Here is a 26,036-nt window from a genome sequence, read left to right on the forward strand (position 1 = left end):
TTGCCAAGAGACATTGTCATTAGGTGAAACGCGCCACATAAAAAAAGCTGACGCTGCACCAAGCCCTGTGTTGGCCTGCGGATAGATTTTTTGATGGGGAAGCGAGCAGCATACTATTCATTACAAACTCTTAACAGTGCTGAGGGAAAAAACGGATATCAACTAGGCTTTCCGACCAGCTTAAAGTTGATGAAAAGAACGGAGAAACAACAACATATCGTTCTCCACCCCCGTATCCATGGAGACCTCTCAGTGCCTCAGATCTGTGTCTCCGGACAATTTGTGTTTGGCTGGCTCCCATGGAATGAACACCATTGAGAAAGAAAGGAAGAAATAAAAAAGAAAGAGAGGAAGAAAGAAAGAAAGAAAGAAAGAAAGAAAGAAGGGGAGTTTGGGGCGGGGGGGGGGGGGGGGGGGGGGTTGGAGGGGGTTGGTGTGGGTGTTGGACGATGGACCAATATTGAGAGAGCTTGACCGAAAACCGTTAGCACACAGACAGCCAAAGCAGTCTGACTCCCCCAGCACAGAGACCAGAGTGGCAGATTCCTGCTCTATGGCTATACATATCAATTTAAAGGCCACAGCTAGTCCACTAGGGGTTTCAGACTCAGTGGGGGCAAGGGTTGTGTGTGGCGTGCTGGGGGGATGAGATAAGTGCTTCACCAAACCAGACTGTCTGAACGACATTCATGCTTGCAGTACTGTTTTCCATTATTGGAGTGGGGGGGGGGGGGGGGGGTCAATATGCAGCGAGGTCTGTCATTCAACGGAAAAAAAAAATCGCTTCAAGGATAGATGCGAGTCCACATAGACACACACACACACACACACACACACACACACGCTATTTTGGCTTCCAGATGTCACTAAAGGTGTGCAGCAGTTGGGGTGTGATGGTGGGGCTCACCCTGCTTGATGTCCTTCATCTCCAGATGGAGGCTGGATATGAAGATGCCGACGGCCTGGGAACGCTTGCTGTCCAGGAGCTTGATGAGCTAGAGAAGGTTTACAAAGAGCACATGAAGGAATTGTTTTTTCTGTTGTTTACCTTTTGTCATGAACTTTGAACTCTGAAGGTTAAAAATGGACAGGTCTTCCTCAGTGGTTTATTGCAAAACATATTATCTCTCTCCCTCTCTCTCTCCCTCTCTCTCTCTTTCCTTTCTCTCTCTCTCGCTCTCTCTCTCTCTCCCTCTCTCTTTCCCTCTCTCTCCCTCTGTCTCTCCCTGTCTCTCTCTATCCCTCTCCCTCTCTCTTCCCCTCTCTCTCTCTCTCCCTCTCTCTCTCTCTCTCTCTCTCCCTCTCTCTCTCTCTCTCTCTCTCTCTCTCTCTCTCTCTCTTCCCCTCTCTCTCTGAAACATATTCTCTCCCCTTACTTAAGTGTCAGGGAAAAAGGGGGTAGAGTACGACTGTGGAAAGTCCGGACGCCAAGCCAGGAATAATAACAAAATGATCACATTTCTCAAACGGTCTTAAGTGTTTAGGAGGAAATATGCACTTTTGGGTTCCCCTCCAGTTATCCTTATTTACAAATTGCTCACAATTATGTTAATTTGGGGAGAAATTACAGAGCCAAACGCAGCATCCTGTTATTAAAAACTGCGAAGACAATATATTCTCACTGGGCTGGAGCCTTAGCCAGCACTCTGGCTACATCAAACAGGGGCATCTTACGCCAGAGCGACCGCCACTGTCAGCAGGCTTCAATCGTTCGGGCGAACGCCTCTTAACTTGCAGAATGCTAATGAAAGCACGGCATTTCCCATGACCAACATTTTGCAGTCATTGCCTTCTTATTGCCTCCCAAATTGCAAAAGCAGAACGTTTTAAATTACTTGGAAATTATTGAATGTCAGGATGCTGATTCCATGTTCTGGCTATATGTTCAGTATTGTTCAGCTCTACAAATGTAGGGCAATCATCTTTAATGGGCCCTGCATGTTTTTTATTTGTCATTGTCAAAAACGATTGGGACAACTGCAAGAGCTTCTCTCTCTTTACTGGTTTAGTCACTGAATTCATGAACTTTTTTACATTGCTGTTGCGCACACAGACACTTAATTCTTTCCAATGTATACACCGACACATAATGAGTAGCACAGTGATTGTATTACCTGAAGATGATTAGTGGAGGTTGTGCTTTCAGTCCAGTTTGTTTGTCTGTCTGTCTGTCTATAGGCAGGATTTCACAAAAACGACCTGGCTGGTTTTCTAATTAAACTTGGCGCGGATACGAATCATCATTTTAAACTCGTCACTCCACAAATATCAAACCGCACCCTCAGATCCCTCAGAACAGTTCGTTCCTGCAGGTCCCAAACACCAGGCTACGCACCATGGGCGACCGGGCCTTCTCCTCTGCAGTGCCGCAGCTGTGGAACAGCCTCCCGGACCACTTATGTGTAACACTAGACTGTTTTAAGACTGGCCTAAAAACCTTTTTGTTCAGAAAGGCGTTTCCTACTTTTTAAAAACGTATAATTTTTTAAACTGTGCTTTTGTTATGAGCTGTTTTAACTATGTAGCACTCTGAGATTCTGCTTGAATGTAGAGTGCACTACAAAGAAAATGAATTATTATTATTATTATTATTATTATTATTATTATCCAAATTATTCATTTTCGTTAACATGGCGGAAGTCTGCATTCTCCCAGTGCCCTTCTAGTTCACTTGCTTATTTATTTATTTGTTTTAATAATTAAAGTTAGGTTCCAAATCATTAGGGGAAAGCATGACCACATTAGGTACAGTATCATCTCAATTGTTTTTAACTCTGACGCATGACTTTAATATATCTTTCATTTTAAGAGACTTCTGTAATTTGGACTGTATGCAATAAGTGAGGTTAATAGTCCCCCTAGTGGACACACATTGCACAACACTCTTTCTCTGAGCCCTGCATCACTAATCGTGTTCCAACCTTCTTGGCCTTGGTTCTCTTCTCATAGGCCTCGGAGAGACGCTTCCGTTTGGTCTGCAGTGAAGCCTTGGCAAACAGGTCCTCGAACTCATGGGGGTCAACGATGTGCGGCTCCTCCAGGGAACTCCACAGCGTGTCATTGCTGCCAAAATAAACATAAATAAATAAACAAAGAGAAAGAGAAAGAGATGAAGACTTAGTCGCGATAGGCGCGCTCTACTTCCAAAAAATAAATGCGTTTTCGGGTGCGAGTAAAAGAATGTTAACTTTGAGTAGAATAAAACCGCACTCCCAAGCTTTTCTCATTGCTATTTAGACCAGTTTATTTCCAGACGCGTTTCGGCCTAAGCCATCGTCAGTGTGTCTTTTATTCTACTCGAAGAGATGAAGACCCCACAAGTATTTTCGGGTCCAGAGCAGCGATGACCTGAAGGGGTGAGGATGATCACCCGAAGACGCGATTCGATTTTTCTCCCGTTGAAACAGCTCAGCCGGGCCAAGAGCAATAATAAAGCAGCTACACTTCACTGACTAGCCCTCTCTGGCTTAGACAGAGCGCCCTAAGCAAGAGAGAGCATGACAAGGCATCAGATTACGGCGCAGCAGGAACAGAGCGAGAGTTGGTCGGTGGACGCTGTCGCGATCCCACAGAAATTGATACCACCAGCAGCGGTTATGGACTCCCTCCATCGCCATCTGTGACCGGCTCACCATGAGAGACCTCAGGGCTGCAATCGGGCTGTGCTGTGTCTTGAAAACCTCCCAAGACGATGGCTGCAAAAAAACAGCTGCAAATGCTAGGTTCGCGTTTCAGGCAGCGCTTGGTCAGGACGCGTCTGGATGATCTTAAGGAAAGTTTGCACCATTTGTGCCCACACTTTGGGCAATGCTTCTGTCACGACACCCCAACACTTGGCCATTTTGTGGTGCGGGGTGTTTGAGTAAGCACTAACGTGTTTATATATCCAATCTACCTTTAGATCATGTGGGAAGTACTTTTTTTCCTCTTTTTCACTGAATACAAAAATGAGGGAAAAACTAAGCTGTTTTGCCAAGGCTTTGGTGTCACTGACGGGAGATGTCAGTGGTCTCGGGTTCGATATGCATTTATCCCACACAAGAAGGGGGGGATTCAGATTGTGTTCCACAGAAGACACAGCTGAAGCAGGAGACCTACTTGTTGTCTTGGAGACCTACTGGTTGACTTGGAGACTAACTTGTTGCCTTGGAGACTAACTTGTTGCCTTGGAGACTTACTTGTTGCCTTGAATCTGAATCCTTGTCCAGTAGAGGGGCTTCATGGGGCAGGAAGGTTCCAACGCTGGCTTCCGGGGGGGCTTCTCCAGTGATGAATTCAGGGCGAAACCAACTCCAGGAGGAGGAGGGGGAGGCAGAGGACCGGCGCCCTGTGGGGGGGGAGGAGGTGGTGGTGCAGGTGGGGGGCCACATGAAAGCACAGATGGTGGAGGTGGAGGTGGGATGGGGGGCCCGCCAGGTGCCGAAGACACTTGAGAACAGGAAGTGGAGGTCACAGAGCCAGGTGGTAGAGGCGCAGGGGGTGGGGTCAAGTCGGTGTAACCTGGCGACACGGGTGAAGATGATGTTGTCGAACAATCTGATTGGAGGGGAAGAAGCAGAGTGGGAGTCCCCTGCTCTTGAGCCTGCTCGGTTTTCCCTGTGAGGCCGAGATTTAGGGAGGCGAGGTTGAGTTTTTTGGGAACGCCATGGCTGCTGCTTCTGTACTCCTCGTCCTCGGTCGGCTTGATGAAGGTCTCTCTGTCCGTCTGGATGCAAACAGTCCGGAAGGTTCTTGGTGAAAGGTAGTCCTCAGTGGACACACACGCATCTCGGAAGTCCCCACGCTTGTCCTTGTCCTTCTGCAGCTCAGCCAAGGCGTCCTCCAGGCTGGACACGTTCTCAGCGGTCTCCCCTCGGACATGGAAGAGCTGCAGCTCAAAATCGGCCTGTAGGGAGAGCGAATCGATGTGTAAGTCATCGTAATTACTGATAATTAAAGGTAGTCTGTGATTCTGGTGAAGGTTAATATTTGAGCCAATTGAACAGCCAATCAAATTACACCCCTTCCTTATATGCAACTGAAGCAACGGTTTGATTGGCTGGAATTGTGTTTAGCTCGGTCTGAGCCATTGTGCTAGTTTCTCATTTACAGGGGCAAACACACAGAATTGACAGCTAGAGGACCATGACTAACAATCAGCTGTATTTGACAAAAAGTGTATTGGATTACAATTGTGGACTGCACCTTTAAAGCAATTAAAACATAACAAACCTCATACAGCACTGACTGCTATAGCCAAGGGAACATAGTCATACTGCTATAGCCAAGGGAACATAGTCATACTGCTATAGCCAAGGGAACATAGTCATATTGCTATAGCCAAGGGAACATAGTCATACTTCTATAGCCAAGGGAACATAGTCATACTGCTATAGCCAAGGGAACATAGTCATACTGCTATAGCCAAGGGAACATAGTCATACTGCTATAGCCAAGGGAACATAGTCATACTGCTATAGCCAAGGGAACAGAGTCATACTGCTATAGCCAAGGGAACATAGTCATACTTACTTGTAACTTTTCCACCTCTTCTTTGCACTCTCTCTTCAGCTGCAGGAGGGCTGCCTGGTGTTCTAAAAACATGATAAAACCCTTTATAGACCATCATGCTCATGCCTTATAAACCCTTTATAGACCATCATGCTCATGCCTTATAAACCCTTTATAGACCATCATGCTCATGCCTAATGTTGATCTATGGCAATGAATGTGCTAATGGTGTTATCGCTTAACAGGGACGTGCACAGGAGTGGGCTAAGGTTGCTTGGGCAACTGCCCGTTTGCCCTCCTCGACTGAAGTTGCCCTTCTGAAGGAAATATATATATTTGCAATCAGGGGACGGGGGCGTGGCAGCAGCGGTTAGTGAGAGTTTAAAATGATATTGGCAAAATTTGTGATCAGGGGACGGGGGCATGGCAGTGGTGGTGACAAAAATGAACGTGTTGCCCCTTTTTTCCAGGGCACAGCAACTGCACTTCAAAATTCCTTTGCACGTCCCTGCCGCTTACACAGGCACACAGACACATAACTAATCTGTGTGGTTGCTAATGGGTAACAAGCTAGAGACCACAATCACAGACACCACAAGGGGGCGCTGTGAGCACTGTTTTAAATGTGTATGTCTCAATGGAATGAACAATTCAACCAACAGTGCAGGTGGCACTATCATATGCATGTTCATGCCCTGCAGCAGGGAAGTGTGAAGTTGTGTGCAGAAGGTGGATGCCTCGACTCCAGGCACACCCCCACGGCTGATAGAGAGAGTCTCTATCTGAGCCATAATCAAGCCATCATGGCTGCTCACTCTTCTTCAAACATTTGCACTTCTGAAGGTTACAGTTTAAACTATAGCTTGATGTTTGTCTGAAAGGAACTGATGCATTAACAAAGAACATAAGATAACATTCAACTGCTGCAGAGAATCACGTTTGCACCGCTGAGCTCATTTACAGTGTTTGTCCAGCGGTGACAAACAGCAAAAGCTGCACTTGAATGCCCTGCAGGCTTGACTTGTCACTAGGCGCAATATGAGCGTTCTCTTAGACTTCTGTCAGAGTGAGCGTTCTCTTAGACTTCTGTCAGAGTGAGCGTTCTCTTAGACTTCTGTCAGAGTGAGCGTTCTCTTAGACTTCTGTCAGAGTGCAATATGAGCGTTCTATTAGACTTCTGTCAGAGTGCAATATGAGCGTTCTATTAGACTTCTGTCAGAGTGAGCGTTCTCTTAGACTTCTGTCAGAGTGCAATATGAGCGTTCTCTTAGACTTCTGTCAGAGTGCAATATGAGCGTTCTATTAGACTTCTGTCAGAGTGCAATATGAGCGTTCTATTAGACTTCTGTCAGAGTGAGCGTTCTCTTAGACTTCTGTCAGAGTGCAATATGAGCGTTCTCTTAGACTTCTGTCAGAGTGAGCGTTCTCTTAGACTTCTGTCAGAGTGAGCGTTCTCTTAGACTTCTGTCAGAGTGCAATGTGAGTGTTCTCTTAGACTTCTGTCATAGTGAGCGTTCTCTTAGACTTCTGTCAGAGTGCAATATGAGCGTTCTCTTAGACTTCTGTCAGAGTGCAATATGAGCGTTCTATTAGACTAAAATGTCAGTCTTGTCTTCATTCTGTACACTTTTTATCTTTCTTTTTAAAATGTGCTCACTCTTTCAGGGCTCTCTTAATCGTCTATGTGCAGTCTCTTATTGTGTGCACTCTTTCACTCAATGTGACACTCTTTCTGTCAGTCTATGTGCATCCTCTCACTCTCTCGACGGGCAGGGCTACTCCACCATCTTTTTTTGCTCCCTCTACGTGTCTGTGTGCACTCTCTCACTCTTTGGATGCACTCTCTCACTCTATGGATGCACTCTCTCACTCTATTGATGCAGTCTCTCACTCTCTCTCTCACTCTATGGATGCACTCTCTCACTCTTTGGATGCAGTCTCTCACTCTATGGATGCAGTCTCTCACTCTATGGATGCACTCTCTCACTCTATGGATGCAGTCTCTCACTCTCTCTCTCACTCTATGGATGCAGTCTCTCACTCTCTCTCTCACTCTATGGATGCAGTCTCTCACTCTCTCTCTCACTCTATGGATGCAGTCTCTCACTCTCTCTCTCACTCTATGGATGCAGTCTCTCACTCTCTCTCTCACTCTATGGATGCAGTCTCTCACTCTCTCTCTCACTCTATGGATGCAGTCTCTCACTCTCTCTCTCACTCTATGGATGCAGTCTCTCACTCTCTCTCTCACTCTATGGATGCAGTCTCTCACTCTCTCTCTCACTCTATGAATGCACTCTCTCACTCTATGGATGCAGTCTCTCACTCTCTCTCTCTCACTCTATGGATGCACTCTCTCACTCTATGGATGCACTCTCTCACTCTCTCTCTCTCACTCTTTGGATGCAGTCTCTCACTCTTTGGATGCAGTCTCTCACTCTATGGATGCACTCTCTCACTCTTTGGATGCAGTCTCTCACTCTTTGGATGCAGTCTCTCACTCTCTCTCTCACTCTATGGATGCACTCTCTCACTCTTTGGATGCAGTCTCTCACTCTCTCTCTCACTCTATGGATGCACTCTCTCACTCTTTGGATGCAGTCTGACACTCTATGGATGCACTCTCTCACTCTTTGGATGCACTCTCTCACTCTTTGGATGCAGTCTCTCATTCTTTGGATGCAGTCTCTCACTCTATGGATGCAGTCTCTCACTCTTTGGATGCACTCTCTCACTCTATGAATGCAGTCTCTCACTCTTTGGATGCAGTCTCTCACTCTATGGATGCAGTCTCTCACTCTTTGGATGCAGTCTCTCACTCTTTGGATGCACTCTCTCACTCTATGGATGCACTCTCTCACTCTTTGGATGCACTCTCTCACTCTATGGATGCAGTCTCTCACTCTTTGGATGCACTCTCTCACTCTTTCGATGCAGTCTCTCACTCTCTCTCTCACTCTTTGGATGCACTCTCTCACTCTATGGATGCACTCTCTCACTCTATGGATGCAGTCTCTCACTCTCTCTCTCTCACTCTATGGATGCACTCTCTCACTCTATGGATGCACTCTCTCACTCTCTCTCTCACTCTATGGATGCACTCTCTCACTCTATGGATGCAGTCTCTCACTCTCTCTCTCTCACTCTATGGATGCACTCTCTCACTCTATGGATGCACTCTCTCACTCTCTCTCTCTCACTCTTTGGATGCAGTCTCTCACTCTTTGGATGCAGTCTCTCACTCTATGGATGCACTCTCTCACTCTTTGGATGCAGTCTCTCACTCTTTGGATGCAGTCTCTCACTCTCTCTCTCACTCTATGGATGCACTCTCTCACTCTTTGGATGCAGTCTCTCACTCTCTCTCTCACTCTATGGATGCACTCTCTCACTCTTTGGATGCAGTCTGACACTCTATGGATGCACTCTCTCACTCTTTGGATGCACTCTCTCACTCTTTGGATGCAGTCTCTCATTCTTTGGATGCAGTCTCTCACTCTATGGATGCAGTCTCTCACTCTTTGGATGCACTCTCTCACTCTATGAATGCAGTCTCTCACTCTTTGGATGCAGTCTCTCACTCTATGGATGCAGTCTCTCACTCTTTGGATGCAGTCTCTCACTCTTTGGATGCACTCTCTCACTCTATGGATGCACTCTCTCTCTCTTTGGATGCAGTCTCTCACTCTTTGGATGCACTCTCTCACTCTATGGATGCAGTCTCTCACTCTTTGGATGCAGTCTCTCACTCTTTCGATGCAGTCTCTCACTCTCTCTCTCACTCTTTGGATGCACTCTCTCACTCTTTGGATGCAGTCTCTCAGTCTTTGGGTGCAGTCTCTCACTCTCTCTCTCACTCTTTGGATGCACTCTCTCACTCTATGGATGTACTCTCTCACTCTTTGGATGCAGTCTCTCAGTCTTTGGGTGCAGTCTCTCACTCTCTCTCTCACTCTATAGATGCAGTCTCTCACTCTCTCTCTCACTCTATGGATGCACTCTCTCACTCTTTGGATGCAGTCTCTCACTCTCTCTCTCACTCTATGGATGCACTCTCTCACTCTTTGGATGCACTCTCTCACTCTATTGATGCAGTCTCTCACTCTCTCTCTCACTCTATGGATGCAGTCTCTCACTCTCTCTCTCACTCTATGGATGCAGTCTCTCACTCTCTCTCACTCTATTGATGCAGTCTCTCACTCTCTCTCTCACTCTATGAATGCAGTCTCTCACTCTCTCTCTCACTCTATGGATGCAGTCTCTCACTCTCTCTCTCACTCTATGGATGCAGTCTCTCACTCTCTCTCACTCTATTGATGCAGTCTCTCACTCTCTCTCTCACTCTATGGATGCAGTCTCTCACTCTCTCTCTCACTCTATGCAGTCTCTCACTCTATGGATGCATTCTCTCACTCTCTCTCTCACTCTATTGATGCACTCTCTCACTCTCTCTCTCACTCTATGGATGCAGTCTCTCACTCTCTGTCTCACTCTATGGATGCATTCTCTCACTCTCTCTCTCACTCTATTGATGCACTCTCTCACTCTCTCTCTCACTCTATTGATGCAGTCTCTCACTCTCTCTCTCACTCTATGGATGCAGTCTCTCACTCTCTCTCTCACTCTATTGATGCAGTCTCTCACTCTATGCAGTCTCTCACTCTATGGATGCATTCTCTCACTCTTTGAATGCACTCTCTCACTTTCTATGCGCACTTTCTCACTCTCTCTCTCACTCTATCTGAAGTCTGACACTCCTGCTGCCATTCGTCCACGCTGTCTGTATTTTCACCTTGAGGCAGTTTATCACTGCATGTTCTGTGGGTTAAACCCACGGCAAACACTTAGCACTGAGCAAACATTGACTCACTCCATTAGCATTGTGAAGCATCCTGTCCAGCTGCTGGTAATGAGATCCTACACTGCAAAAAATGCCCCTCTAGATTTAAGACAAATAATTACATATCTAAGCAGGATTCTGCTTAAAACAAGCAAATTTGGCTGCCAGTGCGTTAAGCAAATTTGGCTTGTTAAGATTTCTTAAAATAAGTAATATTTGCTTGAAATAGGTAAAAATAACCTTACCAAGAAAGCACTAGGTAAGTACAATTTAGCTAGAAACAAGACCAACTAGATTTTTCATCTCAATATAAGAGTAATAACAATGCTGGTAACCCACGACAAACACTTAGCACTGAGCAAACATTGACTCACTCCATTAGCATTGTGAAGCATCCTGTCCAGCTGCTGGTAATGAGATCCTACCTGCTTCTGTGTACTTGAGCCCAACCTCGTCTTTGGGCTTCGGCGGGGGCCAAACGGCCTGGAGGCGCCGGGGTGTCCTCTCCTCGCTCTCCGCAGGTGGGGAGCCCTCGGGCTGGGGAACAAAGAGGGGAAACAACACGACATTCGACAGTGAGACTTTGACAGTGTTGACTGTGAGAGAACAAATTAGCTCACGGAACGTCATTGCATCTACCATGAAGAAGACAAAAATGAATAAATACAAATAAAAACAAGTTAATGAATAAAAAACAAACAAAATGTCTCATATATCATAGTAGCCATACTGTTCCTCATGCGTGACGTCTAAACCATATTACATCTAAACCTTGCCTTTTCACTGTGTTCACCTAACCTGGGTACGACTCAACAGATGCCGGACAGGACATGGACGCTTCAGAGCCAACATGCACAGGATGAACCTTTGTGATGCCCCTGACTGCCCCTGTGGAGCCCCAGAGCAAACGGCTGATCACATCATAAACGACTGCACCAAGTACCAGTGCCCTGGTCTTCAGGCACTGTCTACCCTGAACAGTGAAGCACTGGCATGGCTAGAGGACACAAGCTTAGTTATTTAACAGTATTGAGATGTATTTTGTGACATACGAATATATATATATACCTAACCTTTGAGTTTGCCTTGCCGGTCTTTGGCGAGTTTCCCTCAAAGACGGCTCTCAGCATTTCTGTGTCGCTCCGGAACTTCCTTTTCATCGCCTCCATGTCTCTGTGTATGGTGGGCCTCCTCATGGGCTTTGGGGTGAAGAAGGCCCTGAAGGCGTCGAGAGCTGACTCGGTGCCAGTGGCTTTCTTGTTCTCCTCCGCAGGCTTGGTAGCAGGTAGTGACTCCATCTTCTCGGTCTTCTCACCCTCCTCTGCCTCCCCTTTCTCCTTTTCTTCTTTCACCTCCTTCTTTTCCTCCTCTTGTTTGAGCTCCCCTTCGCCACTCTCGCTGTGGAGCTGCCCAGTCTGCTGCTCCTCGGTTTGTCCTCTCTCCTCTGTCTCTGTCTCTCCTCTCTCCTCTGTCTCTCCTCTCTCCTCTGTCTCTCCTCTCTCCCCTGTCTGTCCTCTCTCCTCTGTCTCTGTCTCTCCTCTCTCCCCTGCCTGTCCTCTCTCCTCTGTCTCTGTCTGTCCTCTCTCCTCTGTCTTCACCTTCACCCTGTGGCTGTCCCGGCTCAGGAGCTGAGAGAGCTGCTCCAGTAGGCCTCCCCATACTTCCCCTGGATCTCTGGTGGGACTCTGCCCTGTGGGTGACTGCTTGGGGAGCAGGCCCCCCCTGACGGGCTTGGTCTTCTGCTCTGGGACCGGGGGTTGGTCTGCAACCTTCTTCTCCTCTTGGGTCGATCCCCTCTTCAGGAGTCCACGCTGGACGGTCTCAGCTGACGGCGGGTGTGGAGATGGAGCTACTTCGGTTGTGGGTGACCCCGGGGGACACACAGGGGAGGAGGGTCCCCCGACTTTCACACTGTCTGTTTCTCTTTTTTCATCTTCACTCATCTCACCTTTGCCTACTTCTTGTTTTCCCCCCTCAGAGTTGTTGCCCTCTCGTTCTGAAGGAGCACTCTGCGTGTGAGCTGAGTCCCCATCTGCTCTTGTGTTTGTGGCGCCACCTTCAGGATGGGAGGCCACACTGGAGTCTCCACTTGGACAATCCCCAGCCCCTGACATACTTGGTTGCTCCATTTTGACCATGGTGGTCAACACTGTTCTGGTGTGTTGGTGCATGTCTGGGCTGGAGGCTCCAGTCCTTCCCGAAGCTGGACTAAGATGACCGGTCAGCCCTCTGGCACAAGCTGGAACTTCAGTTGAAAGGTCCTGTTCAGATTTGGATACTGGCTCTTTTCTCCTAAGACATGCCTCGGTGAGAGGGCTTATGGCGTTATCCTCCTCAGTGATGGCGCTCACAGATGCTCTCTGATCTGTTCGGACTGTAGAGCTATCCTGGCGGTCTGTAGAGGTCTGCTTGAAGTCAGAAACAGACTTCTTACTCTCTGCAGGTGCTTGGGCAGTCTGACAGTTCACGAGTAGATTTGAGCTATCCACATGAGGAGATTCCCCTGGTTCGCTGATATTTGTAGGTTCATTGTGTTGCGCGCTCTCATGATTCTCATGGTCAACATGATTCACACAAACCAGTGGAACATTCCGGTCGTTTGATCTTCCTTCAGTATGGGCAATTGTTGCATCATCTGTGTTTATTTCAGGAGGAATTACCTGATTGCATTTACCCATGAACATCTGCTGATCTGGGTTGTTTCCAGATAATTTATCACCGTTTGCATCATTGCCTTGGTCTTGACGGTTGGTGTTTTTCTGACTTAGGTCTCCGGACTGATCCTGACTGTCCATATTTAGAGATGTCTGGTTTTCTCGGATGCCTGTAAACTCACCAAGCTCGACTTTTGACTCTTTGACTTCACTAAAGACAAATTCTTGATTAACCTCTGAGCATAGCTGGGCTTGATCCTTCGTTTCAACGTAATCCTTCTGGTCTTCATGAGGTCTCCTGACAGTGAGGTTGGGATCCGGTAGCTCATCGCCTACTGCGCTGGGGGATTCGGATTGTGGTTCTTCAGAACTCTCTGCAGGAGCTTCCATTTTGCCAGCCATTTTCATGTTTGCATGTTCAGAACTTTCAGACATCTTGTTTCCATGTTCAGAACTTTCAGACATCTTGTTTCCATGTTCAAAATTACCAGACATCTTGTTTCCAAGTTCAGGACCATCAGACATCAAGTTTCCAAGTTCAGAACCATCAGACATCTTGTTTCCAAGTTCAGAACTTTCAGACATCTTGTTTCCAAGTTCGGAACAAGCAGAGCTCATCTTTACGGTTGAGTCTGGCTGACTCTTGGGTTGCCCTGGCCTTGAAGAGGACACATCTGAATAACAGAATCCCTCTCTACTCTCCATTTCATCGTTTATTGTTGTAGTGTTTTCATTCTGACCCACAACGATCACTCTTTTCAAATCTCCTTTCAGTCCCTCTTTTGTCTGTGGCTCGTCCCTCCATCCCATGGTTTTGGCTGGGTCGTCCACATTCCTTGTGCGCGGATCTCTCTCGGACAAGGTCCGGAAAAACGTCAACAACCTTTATTCAGTGGCGTCCGTCTGTGCTTTGTCGGCCTGTGTGAAAATGGTGGCAAATTTGTTGAGGAAGGACACAGGGGCAGAGTCTGCGTGAGTGGCTGGGTCGATTTCCATGTTTAACAGCTGGCTACAAGACTTCACTAGGATCAGCACTGCATCCTACTACCTACTGGCACATAGGTCTCAATTTCTTCTTCGAACAACAAAGTGAATCCATATGGCAAACTAAATTCAGTAGACAATGTCAATCCCACACAGCACAATATTCATTTTTTGCGTGGGTAAAAAGTACATCCCATAAAATCAAAGATCCAGTTTAAGCCTCACATATGCTTAAATTGTCACTGTCAATGGTACACAATCCAAATCAAAAACTTTAAAGCTTTTTCCTAAATTCTTCATAGTTCCTCGAAGCATCCCTCTTCTGTGCAACTTTCCAGAGAAAGCCTCGCCAGGAAAATTCTGGCCGTCTGCTGCCACGCAGAAGCTCGCTGTGGTTGTGGAGAAGAAAGCAAGTCGTAGACTGAGGTCGGGCTCAGTGGGAGCGAAGAAGGATGTCTGCCAGTCCTTTAACTGCAGTGCTTATCCTCTTCTATCTGGTTTGAACTGGTCCCATGCCTCGACGTCCAGCCACTGAAGAGGAGTTAGTAAGCATCAGTGCAGGGTCATGTTCCCCATGGCGTAGTGTAGACCAGTACAGATGCCCTCATGGACACACACTGCTCCCCTAAAGTCCAATCTCTCCTCCTATGCCCTGTGACCAGGATGTTTGGCTACGCCCAAGAGTGTGTAAGTTGGAGCAGAGAAGCACACCACACCCCACTTGAGATGGCATACACACACACACACACAAACACACACACACACACACACACACACACACACACACACACACACACACACACACACACACACACACACAGATAAACACACACACACAAACACACACAGATAAACTCAAACACGCAGACGCAGACGCACAGGCAAACAAGCACCGCACACACACACACACACACACTCACACACACACACACACACACACACACATGCACACATGTATATATAAACACAGACGTAAACACACACAGAGCTGGCGTCTGGTGTCTGATCTGTTCTGTGTGTCAGCGGACCAGCAGGGCTCCTGTCTCCCCAGTCTTCTGGACAAGAGCACTAATCACATTGATAAGCCACTCAAACCAGGCCACACCCATAGTACCTCATTTTACAGCACAAGCAGGCAATGCATGGTAACGTTGCTTTTATTATGCACCCAGTTTTTAGGAAAATCCAACACGTTAATCAGACCAAAATGACACTGTTTTATGCCTGCACACATGTACAGCATTGTTATATGCATCAGAAATCCATTTATCCAAAAAATGTTATGCAGGCTAAATGAATGTGTTTAGAAAATGACAACTTACAGCATCATCAGATGTACAAACATGGTACTCAGAACGGGACGTTACTTCAGTGAGTGCAAGATACTCTCTGGCCAGAGAGAGTTATGACTCACTGCTCATGTATGAGGGGTTAGCCTCTGCTAATACAGTCTGTGGAAAACTCCTTTCATTCTTCACAGCTCATTATCACATTTTAGTACCACTGTATAAGGATATGTTGAGGCAGTAATAATAAGTAATAATAGCCAGGTTTGTAAATAAAACATTTGTAACAGTAGATACAAATAGAACAAACTTTTTTAACATTTAAAAGCACATGTATTTTCCATGTAATTGCTTTAACATTTGCAATGTTGTATGCAAAAGTAGTTGGACTCTACATGGAAACTATATTCTGTTGATGGCAGCTATGTTAAAAACACAGGCTTCAATCCTAACAACAACCTGTGTGTGTGTGTGTGTGTGTGTGTGTGTGTGTGTGTGTGTGTGTGTGTGTGTGTGTGTGTGTGTGTGTGTGTGTGTGTGTGTGTGTGTGTGTGTGTGTGTGTGTGTGTGTGTGTGTGTGTGTGTATCTGTGCAAATATGGGGCATGTGTAAATAACTTGTAAGAGTAAATACATGTTAGGGAAAGAGAAGTTAAATGTGTAAGAGTAGGTCTTCGAGTATTGCTGAGGTGATATGTTAGTTTGTTAAATAAAATACTGTCTGTGTCTGTGCTGAAGAGTAATACCTGACTGCTGAACCACTGCTTTAAAAGGACCCAGCCTACAGTGTACCTCAGCATGAAAAGGTAGAGCGGACTCTAAGCTTTTTCCTACATGCAGTGTCAGTGGCAAGCCTTCAGTGGTGAAGGGCAGACTGAGTGAGCGGTGAGGGTAAATGTCCTTTAAATCAGCTTAAGGGCCAGGTGCTCGCTTTAAGGAAGCGCAGACAGCTGGCCATCAGCATAATTCTCCTGACCAGGCAGGCGACTGCTTCCTGTGCAAGACCACTGCACGCGGACACCGCTAAGTGTGTGTTTGTGTGTGTGTGTGTGTGTGTGTGTGTGTGTGTGTGTGTGTGTGTGTGTGTGTGTGTGTGTGTGTGTGTGTGTGTGTGTGTGTGTGTGTGTGTGTGTGTGTGTGTGTGTGTGTGTGTGTGTTTGTGTGTGTGCCGTTGGGGGCAAAAGCCCAGTGTGAGCACAAGTTCAGTTCAAGTTTAACACAAAATAAATCATCTTTATCTGCGTTCCCCAGAACTGATATGAGTAATCAGTATGGGGCCTTCATTTTATATTTATAAGTAAAACCCAGCAGTCACCATCACTCTAATGTTTTAGGAACACACACACACACACACACACACACACACACACACACACACACACACACACACACCAGATTTGCCCCATAGCTAGTTATGCACTGACTAGCAAAACTGCCAACTATGAAATTAATAGCTGTGTTGTCCACAAACCATATACGGCAACACATTTTTAGGGGAAGTTGGAGAGTGTGACATTAAATACTTACTACAAATACCAGAGTGTGACATTAAATACTTACTACAAAAACCAGGTCAGGAGAGAATGGTGCGTCACTGATGATGTCATGCTCCGGGGGCGTGATCCTCAGGAAGTCGGCGTGGTTGAGTCTGGAGGCGTGGGCCACTGACTTACAGCAGGAGAAATCCAGGTCCAGGTGCCAGTCATCGCCCTGGTTCAGTAGTGACTCCTCTGTAGGGAACATGAGGTAACAAAAAACACGATGATTTTTAACAATTAAAAGCACATGTATTTGCCATGTAATTGCAATGTTGTATGCAAAAGTAATTGGACTCTTCGTGGAAACTATATTCTGTTGATGACAGCTATGTTAAACACAGGCTTCAATCCTAACAAGATGATTCTTAAAAAAAAGATTGCATAGATACACATGTAACCACACAATGATTCTATGAAGTCAAAGGGACCCAATTAGTCTCTGTTAAGTGGAAACAAATCTGAAGCATTTCTTTTTTTCAGTTAGACACAGAGCTTCCCAAAGCACATGTTTTGTGTTATCCAGCAAGGGGTGAGGGAGGGGAAAGGATCTTGGCTAGCCAAAGATTGGGATGCTAATTTGAGGCATCGACTGACTGCCCTCAGTGATCCAAACAGCATTCTAAAATCCCCCAAAACTTTGATAGCATTTCTTCATTGGGAATATTTTTGCTTGAACAGCATTTTTCCTGTCAATCATATGTTTCAGCTCAGACCTTAGTCAATAGATAGGGGCAGGCTAGAATAATCAAATTGCCTGGCTAGATAAATAAAACACACAGAACTGAGAGGAGAACTATTGTGTACTATTGTGTGTGTGTCAGCTTTCATTCCCAGCTCCCTGAGAAAATGTACAACTGCTTCAGAGAGTTCGCGACTTGGCCTCATGCAAACTGTAAATGCAAAGGACCACAACACCACCTATTGGACATCATGTGGTACTGCAGCAAAATTCAGAGCAAGTTTCAGTAGATGAGAAATGGCTATTTATTTAAAAAAAACGATTCAACCTAAACCCTAAAAGACCTATTAAAAACATCCCTGTTATAATCACAAGCATAAAAATGAATGCTGTCTGCCTTGCATGCCATCAGGTAACAGTACACTACATCATTGGATCCCAACTATTGTATTAACTGCCATGGATCAATACCCATGTAATGTTCTAAATAGCTCCAAACACACACAAACACACACACACACACACACACACACACACACACACACACACGTACACACACACACACACACACACACACACTGTTGAGTTAAAATGAACAATTGTCAATCTTAATTTCAGTTCATTAAACCAGGTAACTTGACTTTGCTTTAAAAAACTGCAAATCCCAGAATGCACCACTAGCAGACCAACGCAGCCTGCTCATTATTTAAGTGGGAGCACCTGTGAAAGAAAGGTCTCTCAGCAAACATTTCAGCAGAGAGGGAGTAACACACAAAAGATCTACTCGTTGTGCAACCAAAGAAGCCACTGGTAAAGTAACTTGTTGAGTTTTTAGTACAATGATTGTGCTGTTGTAGTCGTCGATGGTTGATGATGTTGTATGGGTTGTTTTGATTTGTATAGGGATAACAAACAAGCAGCATGCTTATCAGTTTGCTGCATGCATACGAGTTTGGCTTTTTGTTTGAGTATTTTGTTGATTATAGATAAGTGAACAATGATGTTTGTAGTGCTATCCTTAAACCCCTTGTCTGTATACTGTTGAAAGCCTTGGTGCTTGATACTGGAATTGTTGTTGTACTGAAAATGTATTTGAACTGTTTGTCTAACTTGTGCTTTTTGTGTTGAGTTGTAATCTTGGTACTTATTTTATTCATCTGTTGAATTGTGTTTGAAGTGTTTCAAATGAAACTTAAGCTTTTTGTGTTTTGAAGGTTTTAAACCTAACTACCCAACCAGACCAAACTAATTCTGGAAAATTAAGAAAAAACTGACACACACACACATACCCATGTAATGTTCTAAATAGCTCCAAACTCCAGTCCTGTTACAGTTTAAAGCCCGCTGCCTCAGATGAACCACACTGGTTGGGACTTCCCTTTCAGAATACAAAACACACACACACAACCCCCCCCCTCCACCCACACACACACACACACCTCAGATGAACCCCACTGGTTGGGACTCCCCTTTCAGAACACATCACATGACACAATGACAAAGGTTTATGGTATAGATGGTATGGTGGTATATTTGGTTAGTTTCATTTTCTGACAAGAAATCCTGCTTTGTACTCATGATAATATAATAAATGAATATTAAAAAGTGTGGAGATTGAAAACATAAAAACAGTTAAGTCAGTGTTATTCCCAATAGAAGCTAGATCTGCTCTGGCTCTCTGATCTGGCACTTGGTCCTCCACACCAAGATGTCTGATGGCCTACTGAGCTATTTTCAATTAATCCTTTCATAGAAACTCCGACTGGCATCACAAGTAAGCCGGCAGTCCAGTAACGGCGGTGGTAGGCCTTGGCTACCGGGCGACCAGCTTTCTTAAACCTCAGCTGACTCTGGGCCTGGCCAGGTGGACTGCTGCTTGCCAGAGAGCACACACACATACTGCATGTGGTCATACTGAAGTGGGTCCACACACACACACACACACACACACACACACTTAGTCACATTTACCGACCCTCCCGCCACTCCGCTGGCGAGTGAAGAGAAACGCAACTCTAAAGTGGTAAAGGCCATTTTGATATTATGAATTCATACAGATCTCCAGTGTAGAAAAAAATAGAGTACCAAGCTTGTGTGCAAACAAACTGTTTGCGCTCAGCGTGACATTTGCGACCTGTGCATTAAGACTGAGCTTAAAAAAGAAAAGACATGGCAACTTCCCATAATAACTGCTGAGAGCCGGTTGAGCGGGTGGATTTGTTGAGCTTAGTTCTAGATGACATAAAATAAACAGTCCCCTTCTCAACCTTACTGATGGAACATTGATTCCAGTGTAACTATGGCTACAATGGCATGACATCACAAGCATTACTGTAAAGAGGAGACAGACACATGCACACATAAACACAAGCACCACCAACACACACACACACACACACACACATGCATGCTCACTTAGTCAGAAATCCACCACCACACAGTGTCCACAGACTGTTTGGTCTCAGTCTAATCTCGGTGGCTGTAATCTCATTAAGGAGGTTGCAGGTCAGTGATGGTAATGGGGATTTCATTTCCTGCATGGTGGATAAGGTTGCAGTTGCCAGCAGCTGCTCTCACGTCTGACACGGCCAAAACAGTCGCTGACACGGCATTGTGTTAACGAAGGGAACACACACAAACTCAGCTCTCTCTCTTTCTCCCTCTCTCTCTTTCTCCCAATCTCTCTCTCTCCCTCTTTCTCTTTCTCCCAATCTCTCTCTCCCTCTCTCTCTTTCTCCCCCCCCCCTCACTCTCACTGTCTCTGCAGTATAGATGATTATATCCACTCATAGGTGCCTGTGCACACATAAATATACACAAACATATGCGCATACACACAAACACAACTATACAAACAAACGCACTTCGGACAGAAGCACGTACAACAATAACTGAAACTATAACTATAGTGTAACTATAAGACACTAGGGGGTATGGGGGAACCTATTTGACAGGAGAAACATCAAGACATATGTTCTCTTCAAAGTCTTTTCTTAGGTCTTGTGTACGTGCATGTTTTGCTGTTTTGGTCAATTTAAGATGTGCCAATGTAATGAACGTCAGACCATAGAGAGGTTGAATTACAATGAAGCTTTACTCAACTTTAAAATAGAACTAATGGCAAAACAAAAAAAGGGAGTTCCTGTTTCCATGCCTCGTCTGCCAGTGCCAGCTTTAAGGAGGGTCAAAGGGCATTTAGTGGGAGGGTGTGTGGATAAGCAGGCAAGAAGAGCCTGGCCAGCAGTGGGGGTTGCGGATTATTCGGATCCCAAAAAAAGTACAATATCCGCGTCATATGACGTCATACAGGAAGTGTAACATACTTTCAGGCATTGGTAGGGGTACCGAGACCTAGTTTTTAGCATTACACTCTAACCCTAACCCTAAAAAATCCTAAGAAAAAGTTGATTCTGACACTTAGAAAACTTTTTGGGATCCGATAAATCCGCAACCAGCAGTGGGGGGAAGCAGTGGGAACTCATCCTATCTAACATACGGAACACAGCAGTCAGTGTCCGACCTCTGAACGACCTGGATACATCTGTGGCAACATGCCCTATAGGTAGCAGATTCATGGGCTTCAAGAGCAATCATCATTTCAAAGGCAGTGGTGTAGTGGTCCCTGGAGAAGTGGGTATTCTCTTAATTGTTTTTAAGCAGCCCATACAGCACAGGATAAACGCCCTGTTTTGAGAAGTGGGTATACTCAATTCTGACTGAAAAATTAGTGGGTATACTCCGTATACCTGCGTATACCCTGGACTACACCACTGTTCAAAGGGGTGCATTGATTTGCTGATACGAGTGCAAAAAGCTCTACTGCAAACTAGAGCAACTTTTACTATCAGAGACATTGGAAGCAAAAAACCTTGAGGGGCAGTGGAATGGTAAAAATGATCATTTCAGTACAAGAAAAGCTCCTTACACGATGATTTAATACCAATGAAATACTGGTATGTCACTGTCTTTCTAGAATCTAGAAATCGAATCTTTCCTCAGAGTTGTTCTGATCTTTCTCTGATGCAGTTATCAACCGTAGTCCTGTCTTTTAAAGTTGCTCTCTCTACCTGTTTTTGGTTATGACAAACAACTCACTTTTAGCAGATGGCTCCTAATCCTAAGTAATTTACAGTATGGGAGTTGGCAGTTACATATTGTAATGGTAGGTATGTGCCTCCCCTGGGTAAAGAACGCATGACCTTCGTGATCTTAGCACCTCCCTCTACCAGTGGAGCTGCAAGAGCACTGACCTCCTCCCCCTCTTCCTCCTCCCCCTCTTTCTCCTCCTCCTCCTCCTCACACACGTCAGGTGAATAAGCCAATTCCCCATGCCTGAGCACTCCTCCCACCCATGTGACTGTGAGTGAGCTGCTATCTTTGATCCCGCATTCCTAATATAACTCCCAGTCAGGCATCCAGTGATGACCAGTCGGGTGTGCAGGGCCTTGAACCCTGATGGTTAGGATAGCTTTAACCCTGCGTCACACACAACCTGTGGACCGGATTTGTTTTCCTCACGCTAACTGACAGGGCATACAAAAAAAAAAAAAACAGTTACTACTTGTGAGCAAGAACGTCCATTTATGCTCAAGGGGGCTTTAAAAAAGTGAGATTATTAATAAATTATTCTTTTTTTTTAGATTTAGTTTTGGGCTTTTTTAATCAGATAGGACAGTGAGGGTTTGGACAGGAAATGAGCTGGAGAGAAGAGGTGGGGAGTGGGATCGGTAAATCACCGCGGGTCGGATTCGAACACGTGTGCCCGTGGGCGTTGAAGCCCGTATATGGTCGGGGCTGCTGCTTGCGCTACAGTGCCCCCCCCCCCCCCCCCCCCCCCCCCATTAATCAATTATTCTGCTCGTAGGCCAGGCCATAACGATTATCACAAGGCTGGGCTTAGCATTCCTATACACTTGAGTGGGCAGTCAGAATGAACAGGGGAAGTCAGGTCAGTCTGGCATTATTATCTTCAGACTCTCTATGAGTCTGTCAACCTGTACAGAGCTGTAGCTTCCGACATTAGCACTTAAAATAGGATTGTGTTACATAAGATGTGGGTTGCATAATTGTATATTTGACCCCCCCACACCCAGAGCCTCGTTAAGCCTGTGGCTCCTGTCTATTTCCTTAAGTTTGAGGTTTGTAGGATATCCAATTATCTCCGGGTAAATCTCAAGCAGGTGTGTTGTTGGGTCACCATGTGTTGAAGCCATGACAACCCCTGCCAACCCCAAACTGATCCAGGAAGAGGAAGGAAAGGAACTAGACAGAAAGTGCAGAGCTGTTTGCATTAAGGGGGGGGGGGGGGGGGGTCACCAACCTGCAGTAGGCATGGGTGGCACGGCTGGCACGACCCATCGAGGGCCTCTCTGGCTGCTAATGCTTAGCTCCAGCTCCAGTGCAGACCGGCCTGGGCTGAGCTCATCCACCCGCTGGGCTCCTGCAGCAGAGTTAGCTACCCCTGGGATGGAGAGCCTGCTCGGGCCCTCTCCCTCCTCCCGGGCCCCTTCCCTCTGGAGGAGCAGGATGTAGTGCTGTGGCATGGGGCTGGGCAGACGGGACGAGCACGGAGTGGAGAGCAGAGGGGACAGGCTGCCCGGGGTGCTGGCGGGGACCGGCGAGGAGGTGAAGATGGAGGTCAGCGAGGGCAACGAGGCGCTCTTCCTTCCGAGGCTGGAGCTGCTGGTTACGGTGGTGGCTGCCGGACTCCAAGGGTACTGGCTGTGCTGGAAGAGCCCTGCTGCCTCTGGATCTGGGAACTTCTCCTCGTTGCTCTCGAGATCCCACGCCGCCTCCCGGCCCTCCTCCAGCAGGGGCCTGATGCCGCTCATCCCCTCCCAGTCGTCGTCGTCGTCGCCGAGGAGACCGTCCAACTGCAGAGCTTTGCGGAGGCTGCGGTTCAGCTCTTCCCCCAGGGCACGAAGCTCCTCCACAGGGATGATGTTGGCACCTTCCTCCGACACCTCCACGTTCTGAGGTTCATCTCTAGTTCGGCTTATCAACCCAGACGAGGCAGAGGTGTGCAAACTGCTGGTTCTTGTCCAGTCTGAGCTCGACTGTCTGACCCGCTGGATTATACTCTCCACCTCCTCCATCTTGGCAGCGACCCTCAATGCGGCATCCTGGAGCTCAGCCGAATCAAACCGAATCTGAGTTGGCGGAGGTACAGGGCATTCCTCTGTCATCCCCTCTCTAGACTGTGTGACGGGTTCAGCTGCTTGTGGGGTCGGATGCATCTCCTGGTCTTCCAGCGACGGCGTGGTGTCTAACGCTTTGTTAAGCAAGCAGAGGTACAGTTCGTTGTCGTATTCGGAATCCTTGCGGGACAAATGCGACTTTGTCGCCACGGTAATGGACTCCTCTTCCGTGCTGCAGTTCTGTAAAGAAGGCCGGACATCTGCGAGACGAGGAACTCGGTTCTCCGCTGTGTTGGGATTGTTTTCCATTTCACTGGGCACACTGGGCATTCCAGGAGTCTCCGGGCGTTCGTGCGCTTTCCCCCCAGCGGTTGCGGCGTCCCGCAGTCGTCCGCCCGTGCGGAGCTCGGCAGCGGGATCGAGCCTCTGCTTGACCCGGCTCTGCAGGGTCTCCTCCGCGTGAAGCGAGTCCATTGCCCGCAACGTCCTCAGCCTGCGGCCCCGGGACCAGGTCCTAGTAAGGCTAGTTGTGGTGGGAGAGAGGCTGGGAGTGAGCTGGGGGCTGCTCCCGCCGCTGGAGCTGCCGCAGCTTAGCCCTTTGCCTCGAGTCTGCTGTTGGCAAGCCTGACTCTCCGAGTCCTCAGGGGAGTGCGAGTGTTTGGCGCCATGGTGGTTCCCCATGGCAACCTGATCCTGGCAGTCGTCAGTGCACAGAGCCAACAGGTTGGCCAGCCAAGGTACTTCCACCACTGCACCCGCCTCGTTGGAGATCTCGTGCCCAAGCAAGCCTTCCTGGGTTGGCCCGTTCAGACTTCCTCTTGCCGACTCCACCTCCTTTAAATTATGGCAAATCGCTCGCTGACCTTTGGGGGAAGAGACATCTTGCTGGGAGGGGCTTTGACCTCTACGTATTGGGGGGCACTGGCTGACCCAGGTCCTCTCTCTGATTGGTTCATAAAGAAGAAGGACAGTATGGTTTCCTGCCATGATAGCCATTGGTCTGTTATATGCGGTCAGATTTCTGGCACCCTTAATCACAAATGACAGAGAACAAGACAAAATCCAACCCAGGGTTGATCTGCTATGAGAAAACAGACAGAAAAGAATGATCAGGTCATTTTATATTTAAATACTTTTTTATTGATCAAACACCTGTTGTTTTCAAATGATTTTCTATACTCAATTACTATTTAAAAAAAACTGATCAATGCACAGTGTCTTCATGGTGACCTGGACTGGCAGGTTTACACGCACCTTTAGCCTGACGGGGGGAGGGGTGGGGGATTTCCCTGACGTATCATCGTTTAGCATTAATTCAAAGGATGTCTGCTAAGACCTGCTGCCTCACCATATCAAACTAATTAAGAAAAATAATAGTCAAATCTGATCAATGACGATTTTTCACCCAGACAGTATACTTGCACATGCTCTAGCCAACTACAGCACACAGCACCGACAGACACAGTGAACTGGAATAACTTAAACTAATGCATTTTATCCGCTTCAAAAGAAAACTTTTATTTGACCAGCTGTTAAAAAACATAGACCGGATTGTACATTTCCTCTCTGCTCGGTGAATGCGACGAGCCAATTGTAATTAAATCGATTCCAAATCCAGCTAACTGTAAACCTTCTATCATACTGTCGCCACACATGAGCTATTAACTGTACTCTATGTTACGAGTACTTAATTTAGTTTATGAACAGTAAAAGTTGACAGTTACCTGACGACAGGTTGTCAGCATCAACACTTACCTCATTATGTCCGGGGAAGCATCCTTTATATTTCTACATCTCAGATATCACAAAACTATACCAGCAGTCTCACATGGCAGTCCTGCCATAGAGTGACAGAATGACTGTCCAGCCAATCATTTTCGTTATGGTGTATTTAAACGGTTCCAATTGGTTTGTTGTCTTAATCCAGACCGTGTGGCCCGTGTGAGAGGTATATAAACAAATGGGCAGACGGCACTCGGGATTTATCGCTTCTAATCTTCAAGCTGGGCTGTAACCTGTCTCGTTTTGAAACGAATGGCCGCTCATATGTAAACTGTCAGAAACTTATGACCCCACCTCCACTCAAAACTGCCCCAGGCAATTAGTGAATAGTAGTTTCCTTTTACGTTCAGTATTACAAGGCAAAAGTCAATGAATTAAGACTTGTTAAGTGGAATAACACTGGGCTGTCTCTGTGTTAATGCCATAATTAGATGACCGGATCTTGTCATCGAAGATTGCCGTACAAGACATGAGCGAGGGCGCATTAACTGACACGCACAATCTTGGGAGCTGGTCCAGTCTACGCGAAACTCACCACCAAGTGTCGCTAAAGCATTTAAGAACAGTTTCATTAACAGTGTGTGAACCTGACTCGGCAAAATGATTGAAGAGAACAGTTAAGACATCAGTTACTGTATAATTTGATA

At 46.6% G+C, this 26,036-nt stretch overlaps 1 protein-coding gene across 1 annotated transcript in view; it reads right to left on the minus strand.

Moving 5' to 3' along the window:
* fmn1 (formin 1) overlaps positions 1 to 13,602 on the minus strand; it is a gene marked incomplete at both ends in the record, with an annotated part of 23,616 nt that extends 10,014 nt beyond the window's left edge. Inside the window, 8 exons of the mRNA XM_080854480.1 lie at positions 908 to 995; positions 2,922 to 3,063; positions 4,179 to 4,885; positions 5,512 to 5,573; positions 10,756 to 10,867; positions 11,404 to 11,604; positions 11,929 to 12,786; positions 12,991 to 13,602. Coding sequence (XP_080710606.1) covers positions 908 to 995; positions 2,922 to 3,063; positions 4,179 to 4,885; positions 5,512 to 5,573; positions 10,756 to 10,867; positions 11,404 to 11,604; positions 11,929 to 12,786; positions 12,991 to 13,602 — 2,782 coding nt within the window. The remainder of the gene's footprint in view (positions 1 to 907; positions 996 to 2,921; positions 3,064 to 4,178; positions 4,886 to 5,511; positions 5,574 to 10,755; positions 10,868 to 11,403; positions 11,605 to 11,928; positions 12,787 to 12,990) is intronic.
* Positions 13,603 to 26,036: the final 12,434 nt, after the last annotated feature.

Source organism: Sprattus sprattus (assembly GCF_963457725.1).
Source record: "Sprattus sprattus genome assembly, chromosome: 16".
NCBI classification, from domain to species: Eukaryota; Metazoa; Chordata; class Actinopteri; order Clupeiformes; family Clupeidae; genus Sprattus; species Sprattus sprattus.